This window comes from Dermacentor albipictus, chromosome 2 (genome assembly GCF_038994185.2).
Source record: "Dermacentor albipictus isolate Rhodes 1998 colony chromosome 2, USDA_Dalb.pri_finalv2, whole genome shotgun sequence".
NCBI lineage: Eukaryota > Metazoa > Arthropoda > Arachnida > Ixodida > Ixodidae > Dermacentor > Dermacentor albipictus.
The window spans coordinates 1,894,398-1,908,774 of record NC_091822.1 but is presented as its reverse complement, the minus strand read 5'-3'; the positions used below and the strand labels follow the sequence as shown (position 1 = coordinate 1,908,774).

General features: G+C 43.4%; 2 protein-coding genes across 7 annotated transcripts in view; one reads left to right on the top strand and one right to left on the bottom strand.

Moving 5' to 3' along the window:
- Positions 1–4,551, top strand: part of LOC135921124 (uncharacterized) — a 224,424-nt gene extending 219,873 nt beyond the window's left edge. For 3 of the 5 annotated variants that reach the window (XM_065455444.1, XM_065455443.1, XM_070533410.1), the window contains one exon: positions 4,227–4,551. In XM_065455444.1, coding sequence (XP_065311516.1) covers positions 4,227–4,412 — 186 coding nt within the window. In that variant the 3' untranslated portion in view covers positions 4,413–4,551. Of the gene's footprint in view, positions 1–2,396; positions 2,599–4,226 lie in introns of those variants that run through there. The other 2 variants (XM_070533412.1, XM_070533413.1) reach the window with 2 other exon arrangements.
- An 87-nt stretch (positions 4,552–4,638) lies between these two features.
- rngo (DNA damage inducible 1 homolog rngo) overlaps positions 4,639–14,377 on the bottom strand; it is a 178,073-nt gene continuing 168,334 nt past the window's right edge. For both annotated transcript variants that reach the window (XM_065455441.1, XM_065455442.1), the window contains one exon: positions 4,639–5,591. In XM_065455441.1, the coding sequence (XP_065311513.1) occupies positions 5,440–5,591 (152 nt within the window). In that variant the 3' untranslated portion in view covers positions 4,639–5,439. The remainder of the gene's footprint in view (positions 5,592–14,377) is intronic.

The following is a 14,377-nucleotide window of genomic DNA, read 5'->3' as shown; positions in this document are numbered from 1 at the left end:
ATTGCAGCCGTTCTGATATCAATAAATGAGACAATTAGTTTAGCATTTCCAAGTCTTCAACAGAAAACAAGCACACGAGAAGATGAACAGTGCACATAGGTAAATAAATCTGCCATTACCATAGATTACATTCGTTTGTCATTAAAAGCTTGCAGTATGCTTCCAACGCTGCACACCCTGTGAAAGAGATGAGTGAAGATGCTTATCGCAATCAAGTTGGTGCCGATAGCTGTGAATGGTGACGTGCGATGACCTGCGAGATTTTTTTGGCACCAGAACAGGAAACCAAGTGCCTGGTGACATTTTCACAGCAATGCAGTTGCTTTCAATTAGTTGAATTGCATGTGCCTCACACCTTTCCTTGTTCACATGGGATATATCGGCTGAAAAACATTTCGTACGATCGCAGTTTGGTGATATAGAGAAAGTTGCTGCCAAAAGATAGCATTTTTCATGAACGTATTAACCGCTAAAAACGAAGTGTAAGTGTATTGGGTCATTTTGTGTTTTTGACCCAAACATTGGTGCTGGAAAATCTTACAAAACGGGGTCATATCAGTGAGGTTTTTGTTTGCGAAAGTTTAAAAATAAAGTAAACTTGCCAAGCCAAGGCATTAATTAGAGGGACCGACAATCAATTTCTAAGGACTTAGTTTTTTAGAGCGCAACGCAAAGCTCACCCTCGGTAGTGTTTACATCTGCAGCAGTTACTTCCAAAGCGCATGGATATTTTGTAAGCAGAATTTTTTATCTACGTAGTCTCTAAAAAAAAGTAAGAGTCCCTCCTCCAGCAACGCTGGGAGCTAAGAGGGATGTCAATAGCCTGCCTCACAAATTGTAAAAGCCTCCCATCATTCTGCTTTCACAGGAGTGAGTGTAACTGCGGATAACTTTTTTCCTTTTCAACCTTTTCAACCACTTTTGAAGATAACTGATCATTATCTTTGTCTTCTGCATTAATTTTCAACCCCACTCTTGTACTCTCTCTGTTCAGGCCCTCAATCATTTGTTGTAACTCGTCCCCAGTGTTGCTGAACAGAAGTGTCATTGGCAAATCAAAGGTTGCCAAGATATTCGCCGTTGATCCTTACTCCTAAGCCTTCCCAGTTCAATAGCTTGCATACTTCTTCCAAATATTGTAGTGATTGTGTGTCCTCGTCTGACCCCTTTGTTTATAGGTATCTTCCTACTTCTCTTGTGGAGAATTAGGGTACTTGTGGAATCTCTGTAGATACTTTCCAAGATGTTTATGTAAGCAGCCTGCACTCCTTGATTACGTAATGCCTCTATGACTGCTGGTATGTCTGCTGAATCAAATGCCTTTTGGTAATCTATGAAAGCCATATAGAGGCTGATTCTACTCTGGATTTCTTGATTACCTGATCGATGACATCGATGTGATCTATTGTAGAGTATCTGTTCCTGAAACCTGCCTGTTCCCTTGGTTGACCAAGTGTTGCTCTTATTGCAGTCCAAACTGAAAGAAAGTAAATGTTAAGGAAGGGTTCTATGTAAAAGTAAGATGGTTCTAAAGCAGGTTAAGGTGGCGCAGGCGAAGATGAGGTGGTTCAAAAGTGGTTGACATCGAAGAAAGAGAAGGTCTTCTGGGAGAGCCTCTATTCCCTCAGAAGAGCTCACATTTCTTTGACGAGTAAAGAACATGAAAAAAACATGGAACAGTGTTCCAGTGTTCTTAGATGTCAACCGCTGTTGACCCTTTTTTTTTTTTTTTTCATTGTCATTCATTGTGTGTGGAGTGGCTGATCCTGGCAAAACAGTGGTGCGCTGGAAGGCTTCCGCAGTTCTCGGCACTGAATCATGGCTGTATGATGATCTAGCTGATAGTGAAATATTTACATTGCACTTTACTTGCTATCAAACAGGCTAACTGTCACGGGGAAGGTGTATTTGTCTTTGGTTGACAAGGACATTCCTTCTGGGTTTGTGTGAAGCTGTATAGTGCAACCTTAAATTGAAAAATCGCAAATTGTAGTCCGTTTGTTCTTTTTACCACTCTCCCGCTACTTCAGCTGACGTTTTATCAGATTTTGTGGCCGCCACTGAAAGGGTAACAACTGACTATCATCATCATCATAGGTAGTGATTTCAACATGTACCACTTTACTTCGGATCAACATCCTTTACCTTACAGGGGAACATGTGAATTAGATACCATAATGGTAAATTTTGTTAATTATTCATCTCTAACCCAGACACCAGACTGAGTTCTCTTGACGATCATCATATCAGGTATAAGCAATCACTACGTCCTCTGCGAAATGAATGTGACACATGAAAGAACTTACAGCACAAACAACCGACACATTTATAACTACTCTAAGCTAATCTTCCTGAAATTATTTCTGCATTAAATCATTACTTTCTTGATTTTGAAGCTCTTTCAGAGTCATACTCGGTGGCGAATCTCTGGTCCATTGCTGACCTCAAGGCCCAGAAGGGCTTCCTGGATCAAGCTGAGTGGGTCACAGTGGCCACTGAAGTCTTGGAATAGCACCGCTCCCTTTTACCATTTTTTTTTCCTCATCAATAAAATGGTTATTCCTCCTCTGGTCCATATTCTAAAATAAATTCTTTGAACTAAGAAACGGCTTTGTTCCCTCTTGGAAGTTTACTAGAAAAAAATTCATGCAGAAACTCCTCTGGGAGTTCTCTAAGCATGTGCAAGTATTGTGCCACTTGCTCATCTCCATGCGGCCCGGCGTCATGATCAACGTTAGGAAACTTGATCTAGGACAGTGCAAATGACAGCGTTGCGGCAACACGAAGCGGCGCAAGGTGCATTGATAGCACAAAAAAAGTACCACACTTGGCGGCTCCAGGTCTGCTGACGACGTTCCAATCATTATGAGTCGTTATCCCTATTTAGCACCTTATTCATCTGTGTCGTGATGATACGTACACAGGCAGCGGCTACATTATGGCATGGTGGCGCGGACAATGTCTTGAAAGAGATCTGCAATACGGACAGAGCGTGCCAACTTCTCTACACGCTGTGTTTTCGCTGCTTGACGTTGAAGAGAGATGCGCAGTTCCACATTTGAAGGCAGTCTGTGAAAGAGGCAGCTTTCGGCAAGAGCTTTGTGGGCGCTGTGTACCTTATTCGCATTGAATGTTAAGTCGCTCGCTGCTGCAGGCTTCATCTTGAAAGCGATCACTTTGTGGAACAGACGGATGGACATTTAAATGCTTTTAAAGCATTTAAAAATAAAAGTAAATTGTGGTTCACAAGAGACTACCTCTTCGAACAAGTCTGAGTAAAAGGATTTGCCGCCTTTAAAGTCGTATCAAACAGAAATAAATAGTAGAAGGCTTTAGTCAATAACAAACAATGTAAATGCTGCTACGGAGTGCACTAACTCGACCTAACTCATCCCTGGAGTCTAAAATGAGAACGAACCCTAAGGAATTCTGGAAACACGTAAAAAAAAGATATTTCTATTACTGCTTTTGCACCCTGTGAATTATTATTAATGCCAACAGAAAGCCGAGCGTTCCAGTTCTATTTCTTTGGCGTTTTCTCCACCAAGTATTTCTGATGAAGAGCTAGAAAGAAGTCCCATAATAGCCATGGATGATATTGCAATTACAGCACTTAGTATGGAGGTGGTCTTAAGGGGCTTAGATCCTTCAAAGGCAGCTGGACCCGATGGTTTGCCTAGTTCCCTCCCGAAATCTTGTTCTCATCACATGTCACTCTTCCTAAAGCTAATTTTTGTAAAAATCATTAAATGAAGGCTTTGTACCCGAGGACTGGAAAATAACATCCGTTGTACCCATTCATAAGTTAGGTCTTTAAAGGTGAATGTATGCTATAAAGGTTTTAGAGCATATCTTGTATTCATCCATAATCCAGCATGTCGAGACCCATTCGTTGTTAAACCCTTTTCAGCATGGTTTTCGGAAGGGACTATCCTGAGTAATGCAGTTAAAAGAGTTTAAACATGATTTGGCTCTTGCTGTGGATGTGTATGCCTGGACTTCAGCAATGCACTTGATGTCATGACTCACAAATTATTAGCAGAGAAATTATCAGTTTATAACACTTAATCTCATATATGTACATGGATTGTCAAATACTTGTGTTCAAGAAACCATAGTTTGTTGTAGATGGAGCTCAATCAAGTATCTCGGATGTAACACATGGAGTGTGCCTTCAAAGCATGGTGTGTGCCAAGCAAACCAAGTAATGAAACTCTTTCTTGCAGGAAAACAAAGGGAGAAGAACAGGAGGACGCCAACATGGATCTATGACAGCCATTGCCACTCCTGGAGAAAGCTTGTGGCATACCAGTGGCGACATGCTCTGGTCTTGCCTTGACAGCTGTGGCATGTCAAGGCTTTTTGCGAGCCAGTCACTGCACGTACAAGCCAACATACATCATCACCTTTAATTACTGGCACGACTTGTTGAAGTCGTGACAAAGTGTACTGCCGACCTGCTTGGTGAAAGGAAAGGCACTTACATTCAAGTGTACTGATTAACATTGCACATAAGAAAAAAGAAAGTAATAAAAGCCAAGTATTGAATAATACAGTGGTTGCAACACAATTTCCTGATGCATAATAACCCTTCTCCCCCTATCCAGGAGACTTCCATAACGCAAGGAAACACATACAGACCACAAAGAACTTTTATTGAGGCAGACGTCTCGTAATACGCCCTTTTTTCCTGCAGAAAACGTGACATATTTTCCCGCATCAAATGTGGGCTCAAAGGCCAGCATCAGTAACCGTGTGCCAGTCAAGGTAAAAAAATAGGCGAGCACCCTGCCTCTGTGATGGTGCCAAATGAAATGATGGGCCACGTTCTTGAGCAGGCTGGGTCTGAATCTGGAAAGGAGCAGCTACCGAAGCATCCACTGCTCACTGCTCAGGCAACAAAGTCGTGGAATGTTGGTGCCAGACAAGATGGCTAGGCAGGTGATGTCGGTGCCGAGACATTTTTGTCGGCGCACATACAGACGTTGCAGCACTGTGAATCTGAACCTCAAAAAAGTAGGAGCTGGAAGTACACAAGCAAGTGACCTAGAGAGTGTTCACATCTCGCACTAGTCTGGTGAGCTTAGGAGCAATTGTATGCACCAACACTTGCACAATCAATTGGCATAAAAGTAGTTACAAAGCCTCATGAAGACAGCTATATACGTCAACTAACTGGTGAGAATTACACCAGGATGGCGCTTGAGAAATCGCCCAAACCTTACATTGTTTAGTTTCTTGCCCACATTAGGAGGGACGGGCTCCCACTTCAAAAGGTCTCTCTGCACACTCCACTCCTGCGTCGACCATTGGGAATCATCACCGCAAGACTCTAGTTGTGTTGCCACTGGATGCCGGAGACCTGTTCACGAAAGAGCCTGAGCGCCAGGCCTGTCGCGTCACCATGCACTGATCAAGGAGTGGCCATGCCAGTCACAGTTAGGGTCCCTGCAGGCTTTGTGCCAGCAGTGCTGCCAAGGCCTGGTCACTGTTTCCGCTGGCCTGCCTCAGGGCCGCAACTACCTTGACTCTCTCGAAGCCCAAGGCTACCATCCGGTCCACTGTGGCTGCCGGAAACTCTTCGCTACCACCTGCATGAACACACGGGTTGGTCAGCCATGATGTGTTCAAAAGCTCCCAATAGATGGCAACATATAAGTGCAGCCATATCTCTGGTCTTATTCCACTTGAAAGTTTGTGTAAAAGGCTTGCAATGAAAATATACTAGTGCTACAGAGTTCGACAAGACACAGAGCTATCCAAGACAATCGTATGAACAGGACAATACCCAACAAGAACTATTCCTAAAGGGGTCCTGAGCCACCCCTCGGGCTTGGTGAAACAACACAGTCCACGGATAGCTTACACTACTGGGAACCTGTTGGACAAATTTTGCAATTGTGTGGTGTGTGCTGCTCGCAATCGGAGTGCAGTCCCCTATCTCTCAAAAGGTCCATTTTCAACAGAAGCTTGCTCTTCACTCTGTTTCTGGACAACTCCTTTCATAATTTAGCAGATACGCGGCTGACATCAGTCAAAAAGTGCTTGGATCGGTACACTTCTTTCTCCTGTCACTGTGTATACTTATTGACACATTTTAATAAACAGGCTGAAGTAGACAAAAAGCTGCTTAAAAGTTTCGGTAATAATTTATGCACTTGCGGAAGAAGCCAACTATCATATGCTCACGCTCGCCGTGGCCACTCTCATAGTAATTAATGTTTGGCCACCTGGCTTGTTGGCATCATAGCCATAAGATCTCTAGAATTTCAACTAGATTACAATGCTCAATTAGCCTCGAGCCACATGAAACTTGTCAGACCACATGCACGCTTGCCAGCGCGTGCTCGCTCTTGGCCACTCCAGGTTACACACCTTGGCAAACTTCGTTTCATAGTGAGCTATTGACATTATTTCAAAATGTGTAAATTGGATGTGGCTGCTACCCATCAGTCAAGCTGGTGCAGGACAAAGCCGGTCTGCACCACGTAGCACGCCAATACGTGGTGCAGAGTAACTGCTACATGTAACTGCATGTAACTGCATGTAATTGCATGTAGCAGTTACAACTGTCAACTACATTCACTGCTGTAGTAGGCGGAGCATTGTAGGCATGGCCCACTCTGCCATAGCCATCGCAGTGCAAGTCATCGAAGAAGCAGCGGAAGCACCACGCAGGAAATGAATGTTTCATTGCCAATACCAACTATGCTGAACACATTGAATTACTTTTTGCAGCAAGATATTTATGAAGTACCCTATTTTAACTTCAAATGTATTTCTTGACGTTGATAAAAAGATGATTCAGGGTCCATTTAAGAGAATAATCTACAACTTACGTAGAGCATAACTGACTTGTATTTGAGCCTAGATTTTCTTATTTGCTCATCTGTTTTTTACTTTTCATGAACCTGTAGCCTGCCTCTTGAATAACATATCAGTTTGCACAACATTCTGTGTGATTATTCTTCATAGGGTGTGACATGCAGCACATCACAGCTACATTATTTCATATGTTTTGTAGGTAGAACATTGGGCACAGAGCAAAGCCAACAAGAGTAGCTTGCAGCACTGTGCACTTAGCCTAAACTTTGAAACAAATGGCAGTCGCAGCTGTAGATCTACAAGTGCTGTCCAACAATCATTATGCATAGTAGACCACGGCTATTGTAAATAGCTGCTTCTCACACTGTGGCCGACGTATCGGGGGCGAGTCCACCACTGGAAAAGCTAGCGCCACCATCGGTGTGACGTGGCATGAGGGATCACATGGACACAGCGGCCACGTTGGCAGCTTCAGAAGTGCCGAAGCAAACTGAAAACTAAAGTTTAAAGTCCCACCTCTGATGCGGTTCCGATTAGGTGGTGACGTTTTCCCGCCTTGGGTATCTGCTTGACAGCATTTGAAAGCACTATAATTGGTAGTGGCTGCTTTTCGAGGAGTGCAGCATGGTAGGCTACTGCTTGGTGCCGCAGTGCCCGATGTACGTTATGGAACCTGGTGTCAGCCTTATTAGACAGATTTAGTACTGCTCCATGACTGCTCCATACGTATGCCGCACGCAAGCGCTTTGCAGAACGTAGGAGCGCGTCTTACGTTAGGGCTTTTAGTACTGCGAAATGCCTACATACGTAAGTGGGCGAGCGTTAGACGACGGGTGTGTTGGCCGCATCCGTCCATACGTCGAACCATCGGTCAAACTATAGTCGCTGTTGATCTCACCAACGTGATGCAACGTGTGGGCGCCTTCACGCAACGTCGAACTATATTTGGGCCTTTAAGAGACTCTACTTTTAATACGAATGCAATACACAAATCATATCAAGAAATATAAAGACCGAGTACTCGCTTTCTGAGGCTGGCACGGTCATTTGCGACGAACTGCGCCAACAGAAGGTCGAGCCTTTCGGGCAAACAACGCACACTGAACAATTTCTCAAAAATTACAGGGTCTCTTAAGTGGTGAAGGGCGAAAACCTACTCTTCCTCCTCTTATCATTTGCCACTTTCTCTTCTTTATTTTTAGTCATTACTGCTCAAAACTAAGCATTTTGTCATTTGTAATCAATTGTGGTCATTACAAGCCGTCGTTAGACATGTTGGTCTTATCATGGTCATTACGAGTCATTTCAGTCATTATAAGTCGTGACTGGTCATTACTAAGCATTTTAGTCATCTTGTAGTCATTACAAGTTATATTAGTCATCATTAGTCATTACTGCTCACTACTAAGCATTTTTAGTCATTTGTAATCAACAGTGGTCATTGCAAGCCGTCAGACATGTTGGTCATATCATAGTCATCAGTAGTCATTACTGGTCATTATTAAGCATTTTTAGTAATTTCTAATCAATTGTCATTACAATTCATAGTTAGACATATTGGTCATTAGCAGTCATTACAAGTCATTTCAGTCATTAGTCATTACTGCTCACTAGTAAGCATTTTTAGTCATTTGTAATCAATTGTGGTCATTACAAGCCGTTGTTAGACATATTAGTCATTTCAGTAATTACTACTCATTACTTGACATTTCTAGTCATTTCTAATCAATTTTGGTCACTACAAGCCATCTGGTCATATTGGAGTCATTAGTAGTCATTACTAGTAATTATTAACCTCTACCAATCTCTATTATAATGTTATCATTCACTAACTGTCATTATCAATCATTTTTCATTCTTTAATCTGTCTTCATATGGCGTGATGACACTTCGGCGGATACTCCGGCGGTCAGGTCTGCTGACAAAAACCTCACCATGAGCCTAAAAAGGCTTTCGCCTTAAAAACAAAGCTCCTATTTTTCCTGTGCGTTCCCACCGTGAAGGATCTGGGAATGGCTTCTGCGCCTTCATGCAGCAATGCCAAATCGTAGGCCATTAAATAGTACAGCCGTCTACTGGTCGCCTTTGACGCTGCCATGCTGCGAAACTCTTTTGTCTTGCACTCTCCCAAACAAACGAGAACCACGAGAGCAGCACGCAAGGCTCCCTACATATGCACGCAAGAATCGGATGTGTGTGTAAGCAGCGGCCACGTACGCATCATGTACCGTTTGTGTCGCGTTCTGCAAGTGCGCACTCTGCAGAACGTAGTCATCTTACGTACGTAACGCCCTTGCATATGCAACGTACACAGTACTAAAACTGTCTATTCACATGTAGCCGCGGGACAAGAAGCTGCGTGAAGCTTGGCTCACGAAACTTAGAACTGGAAAGCAGCCGTCGGCTACAACTCTGGTATCCAGTGAGCACAAACGCAAGGAAGATTTCTGCTACGGCATTGCAACTGCGATGCTCGGTGAGTAGCAGAAAACGCGCACTGAGATGCTCGCTAGCGCCCACTGCACGGCTAATGTTATGACATTTTGTGGGTCTATGAACTTGTTGATACTAGATTCTGGCAAATTCACTGGAATGAAAAGGCATGGCACATGGTCATTTTTATGACTTAATGTACTGTATTACGAAAAAGCAGCGGGAAATCGCACGCTGAGAAAATCGATGATACAGTGCGATGAAACTTGAGAAATAATATACAAACATCCAAGAATTTAGAAAAAAAAAAGGTTGAATTGTCGCGACGGCACATCACAGTTGCTGTAGGCGTCGGAGTCTCTCTAACGAAATTATTTTTGAACAGCTCTGATAGCGTCCACGCAACAATGGTTGCTTGTGTACTGTCAAATGCTCATATTCTGCGGCCTAAAGCTCATGACACGGTGCGAAAACGCGCTCGCAGCGAAAGCAGAACATTGTGTGCGGCATGCACACGTGCACTCGGTCGCTACAAACCCGTGCGATCGCTGATTTGAGGCTTCATTCTGTTATGCTCCATTCGGTTATACAGAGAGCCCACTATAAGAACATATTTCACATAGTTTGCTCTGAGCATTTGCCTTCACGCAAGAAGTCGGTTTGGGGGACTCCATTGCAGCGACTGCGCGCTGTGGCATTCATTCACTGTACGTATTCGATAAAGAGAGAGAGTTTGTAAATGATTCTGTGCTTCCAGTTTGCCCAAGATTATTATTTTGACAGTAAAGAACTTCCCTCATTTTGAGAGTATACTTACAGAAATATCCAGGAGGGCTGCCGCGTGGTGTTTTTATTGAGCGTGTCGCGTTATCCCTCATACAATGCAAGGGAGACGCTTCCGACAGATAGCGACTCCATAAGTCCTCGCCCCCACTACCTGAGGGTCGTCAAGAGAAGGAAGGCGTCCATGCGGACTGCTAGAGGACCCTCAAAAGTTTGAGGAAGGCATAAGGGATTGTCAAGTGCTTGTCGTGTCCTTATTTAGCACAAATAAATTTTGTCAACTAACTAGGCCTGCACCATGCTTTGCTGCATAGAACTGCTTAAAAAGGACTGCGTTCTACTATAAGAAGGATTGCGTTCTACTTAACATCACCGTATTTACTTGAATGTAATGCAACCATAAATGTAATGTGAGGGTGTACTTTTCAGTCTGTGAAATAGAAAAAAAATAAAACGGCGAATGTAACGCGAGATGAATGGAAAGACAAATGGTACCTCTTTATCAAGCAGTCAATTCGGACTCGAGTTCTCTTCACTTGTCATCGTCATCTGAGAAGGGGACGAGATTTTCCTTGGGTGGTATACTCAGGCAATCACATTAGGAAATAGGTTCACTTCTGCGAAAATTCACGTGACTCAGCACTGAAAGCGTCCCTGACAAGTGTTTCTGGCGCTATGTCAAGCTCGTTATCGGTGCCAAGAGCACTGTTGGCCGTATACATTGTGGGGTTCAGTGCAGAAACGAGTGAAGTCTCACAAGAGCAAAACTATTTCTGAAAGTGATCACCCAAGAATCAATACATCTGTGCTGTCAGCATTTTAGATTAGGTACTTCTTAAAAGACCTCAAAACCGTTTCTTTTGGGGGCAATACCAGGCCACTACCAGGCCACTACCAGGCCCTTCCCATCAGCCCCTCATTTACAAAGGGCCTCCCACTGGTGCTGCCGTACGAGAATCGTCAACTCATTGACTTCGACCCGCAGTGGAGTTTCCCAGTTCCTCAGCCATCGAACTTGCTCGTTTCTCAAAGCGGCCCTCCTACCGAATGCTCTGCGGCACCTTAACGTTGTGAATGAATGTAGACAAAGCGCGACAGGCCGCAGGGTAATGCAGCACCATAACCCTAACACCGGTCACAAGCATAGCGAAAATGGTGTCGATTCCAACAAAAAAGTTTTGAGTTTGGTTGATTTTATGGATTGAGTCGAGACGTAAGCGTACGGATTGTCACCATAATGTTGTAATGCGCAGAACTTAGAATACTTAGAAAGTAGAATACTTAGAAAGCAAGCTGGAGAAGCAGGCTGAAGACAAGTCAGTGGCATAGGTTCTAGGTAGCGCAGGTAAGGACTCGGATAGGATGGTAAGAACTCGAATTAGCCTAGACTTGAGAAGGGAACCGAAGAAACTGGTACATAAGAAGCTGATCAATGAGTTAGTTGTAAAAGGGAAAATAGAGGAATTCCGGATCCAGCTACAGAACAGGTATTCGGCTTTAACTCAGGAAGAGGACCTTAGTGTTGAAGCAATGAACAACAATCTTATGGGCATCATTAAGGAGTGTGCAATAGAAGTTAGTGGTAACTTCATTAGACAGGATACCAGTAAGCTATCGCAGGAGACGAAAGATCTGATCAAGAAACGCCAATGTATGAAAGCCTCTAACCCTGCAGCTAGAATAGAACTGGCAGAACTTTCCAAGTTAATAAACAAGCATAAGACAGCTGACATAAGTATATAATATGGATAGAATTGAACATGCTCTCAGGAACGAAGGAAGCCTAAAAGCAGTGAAGAAGAAACTAGGAATAGGCAAGAATCAGATGTATGCGTTAAGAGACAAAGCCGGCAGTATCTTTACTAATATGGATGACATAGTTCAAGTGGCTGAGGAATTCTATAGGGATTTATACAGTAACAGTGGCACCCAAGACGATAAAGGAAGAGAGAATAGTCAGAGGAATTTGACATCCCACAAGTAACGCCAGAATAAGTAAAGAACGCCTTGGGAGCTATGCAAAGGGGAAAGGCAGCTGGGTAGGATCAGATAACCGCAGATTTGTTGAAGGATGGTGGGTAGATTGTTCTAGAAAAACTGGCCACCCTGTATACGCAATGCCAAATGACCTCGAGCGTACTGGAATCTTGGAAGAACGCCAACATAATCTGAATCCATAAGAAAGGAGACACCAAAGACTTGAAAAATTATAGACCGATCAGCTTACTGTCCGTTGCCTACAATGTATTTACTAAGGTAATCGCAAATAGAATCAGAAACACCTTAGACTTCTGTTAACCAAAGTACCAGGCAGAATTTCGTAAAGGCTACTCAACAATAGACCATATCAATCAGGTGATAGAGAAATGTGCGGAATGTAACCAACCCTTATATATAGCTTTCATTGATTACGAGAAACCGTTTCATTCAGTCGAAACCTCAGCAGTCATGCAGGCATTACGGAATCGGGGTGTAGACGAGCCGTATGTAAAAATACAGAAAGATATCTATAGCGTCTCCACAGCCACCGTAGTCCTCTATAAAGAAAGCAACAAAATCCCAATAAAGAAGGTCTTCTATATTCACAGCGCATTTACAGGTAGTATTCAGAGATTTGGATTGGGAAGAATTGGGGATAAGAGTTAATGGAGAATACCTGAGTAACTTGCGATTCGCTGATGATATTGCCTTGCTTAGTAACTCAGGGGACCAATTGCAATGCACGCTCACTGACCTGGAGAGGCAAAGCGGAAGGGTGGGTCTAAAATTTGATCTGGAGAAAACTAAAGTAATGTTTAACAGTTTCGGAAGAGAACAGCAGTTTACAATAGGTTTCGAGGCACTGGAAGTGGTAAGGGAATACGTCTAGTTAGGGCAGGTAGTGACCACAGATCCGGATCATGAGACTGAAATAATCAGAAGAATAAGAATGGGCTGGGGTGTGATTGGCAGGCATTGTCAGATCATGAACAGAAGGCTGCCATTATCCCTCAAAAGAAAAGTGTATAACAGCTGTGTCTTACCAGTACTCACCTACAGGGCAGAAACCTGGAGGCTTACGAAAAGCGTTCTACTTAAACTGAGGACGACGCAAGAAGCTATGAAAAGAAGAATGATGGGTGTAACGTTAACGGATAAGAAAAAAGCAGATTGGGTGAGGGAACAAACGCGAGGTAATGACATCTTAGTTGAAATCAGGAAAAAGAAAAGGCATGGGCAGGACATGCAATGAGGAGGGAAGATAACTGATGGTGATTAAGGGTTACGGACTGGATTCCAAGAGAAGCGTAGCAGGGGGTGGAAGAAAGTTAGGTGGGCAGATGAGATTAAGAAGTTTGCAGGGACAATATGGCCACAAATAGCACATAACCGAGGTAGTTGGAGAAGTATGGGAGAGGCCTTTGCCCTGCAGTGGGCGTAGCCAGGCTGATGATGATGATGGATTGTGATATACATGAATGGAGCCCTTGAAACTGCAAATGTGTCTTCGCTTGTCACTTTAAATGCATGCCTTAGCTCAAGAATGTTCTCAAATGGCCAACCAGCAAGATTCATGACAGCTAAATTCAACTTATTTTGTCTTAAGGGACTGACAACTGATCGTTGTAGTGAAATGGGAAGCTTATCATTGACAGTGTTTAGATCCACACTTTAAGAAGCAAACAAAAATTTGTTTGCCCAGAACTTTTGGGTCAAGCACAGGCTCTTGAAGTATGTATCCATATGCATGGGATGCAGTGAAAATGGATGGTGATAGCGATTGCATCAACAGAAAGTGAGAAACTGGAAAACTATGTTGATTTGGGAGCAGTAAAAGTAAATCATGCAAAATAAGGTGGCAGCCTCATCAATGCAGTGTTCAATTTTTAACAAGAAACTTTTGTTATTGATGCAATTGATGAGGAGCTTGTCACTTTGTGCTGGGTCACATTGAAGTAGTTATGGTGTGCCGTCGCACAGCGTGCCACATTCACAGTGTCTGCAGGAGATGACATCGTGACTGCGTCATGGTTCAAACCGCTTTAGTGGTGTGGATGGGAGTTACTTGTTGCAGGATCGACGTACACCATTAGTGTCCATGGTCTGAGTGGTATGTACGAAGACGTATACAGCAGAACTTCACTCCAAGCAATCTGGGCTGCTTTTCTGGTAATGGAATATGCTGACTGCACAGGACAATTTCCTTCAATTTCCTGCAGAACCTCCCTTTCAACATCAAGCATTAGCTGTGTACTAACATGGGCCAATTTCCATTAGGTCATAGACACGGGAACAAAACACACAAATAATGGTCAACCTTCCACTCTCTTTTGCATTGCGTAATGTTGCATTACCA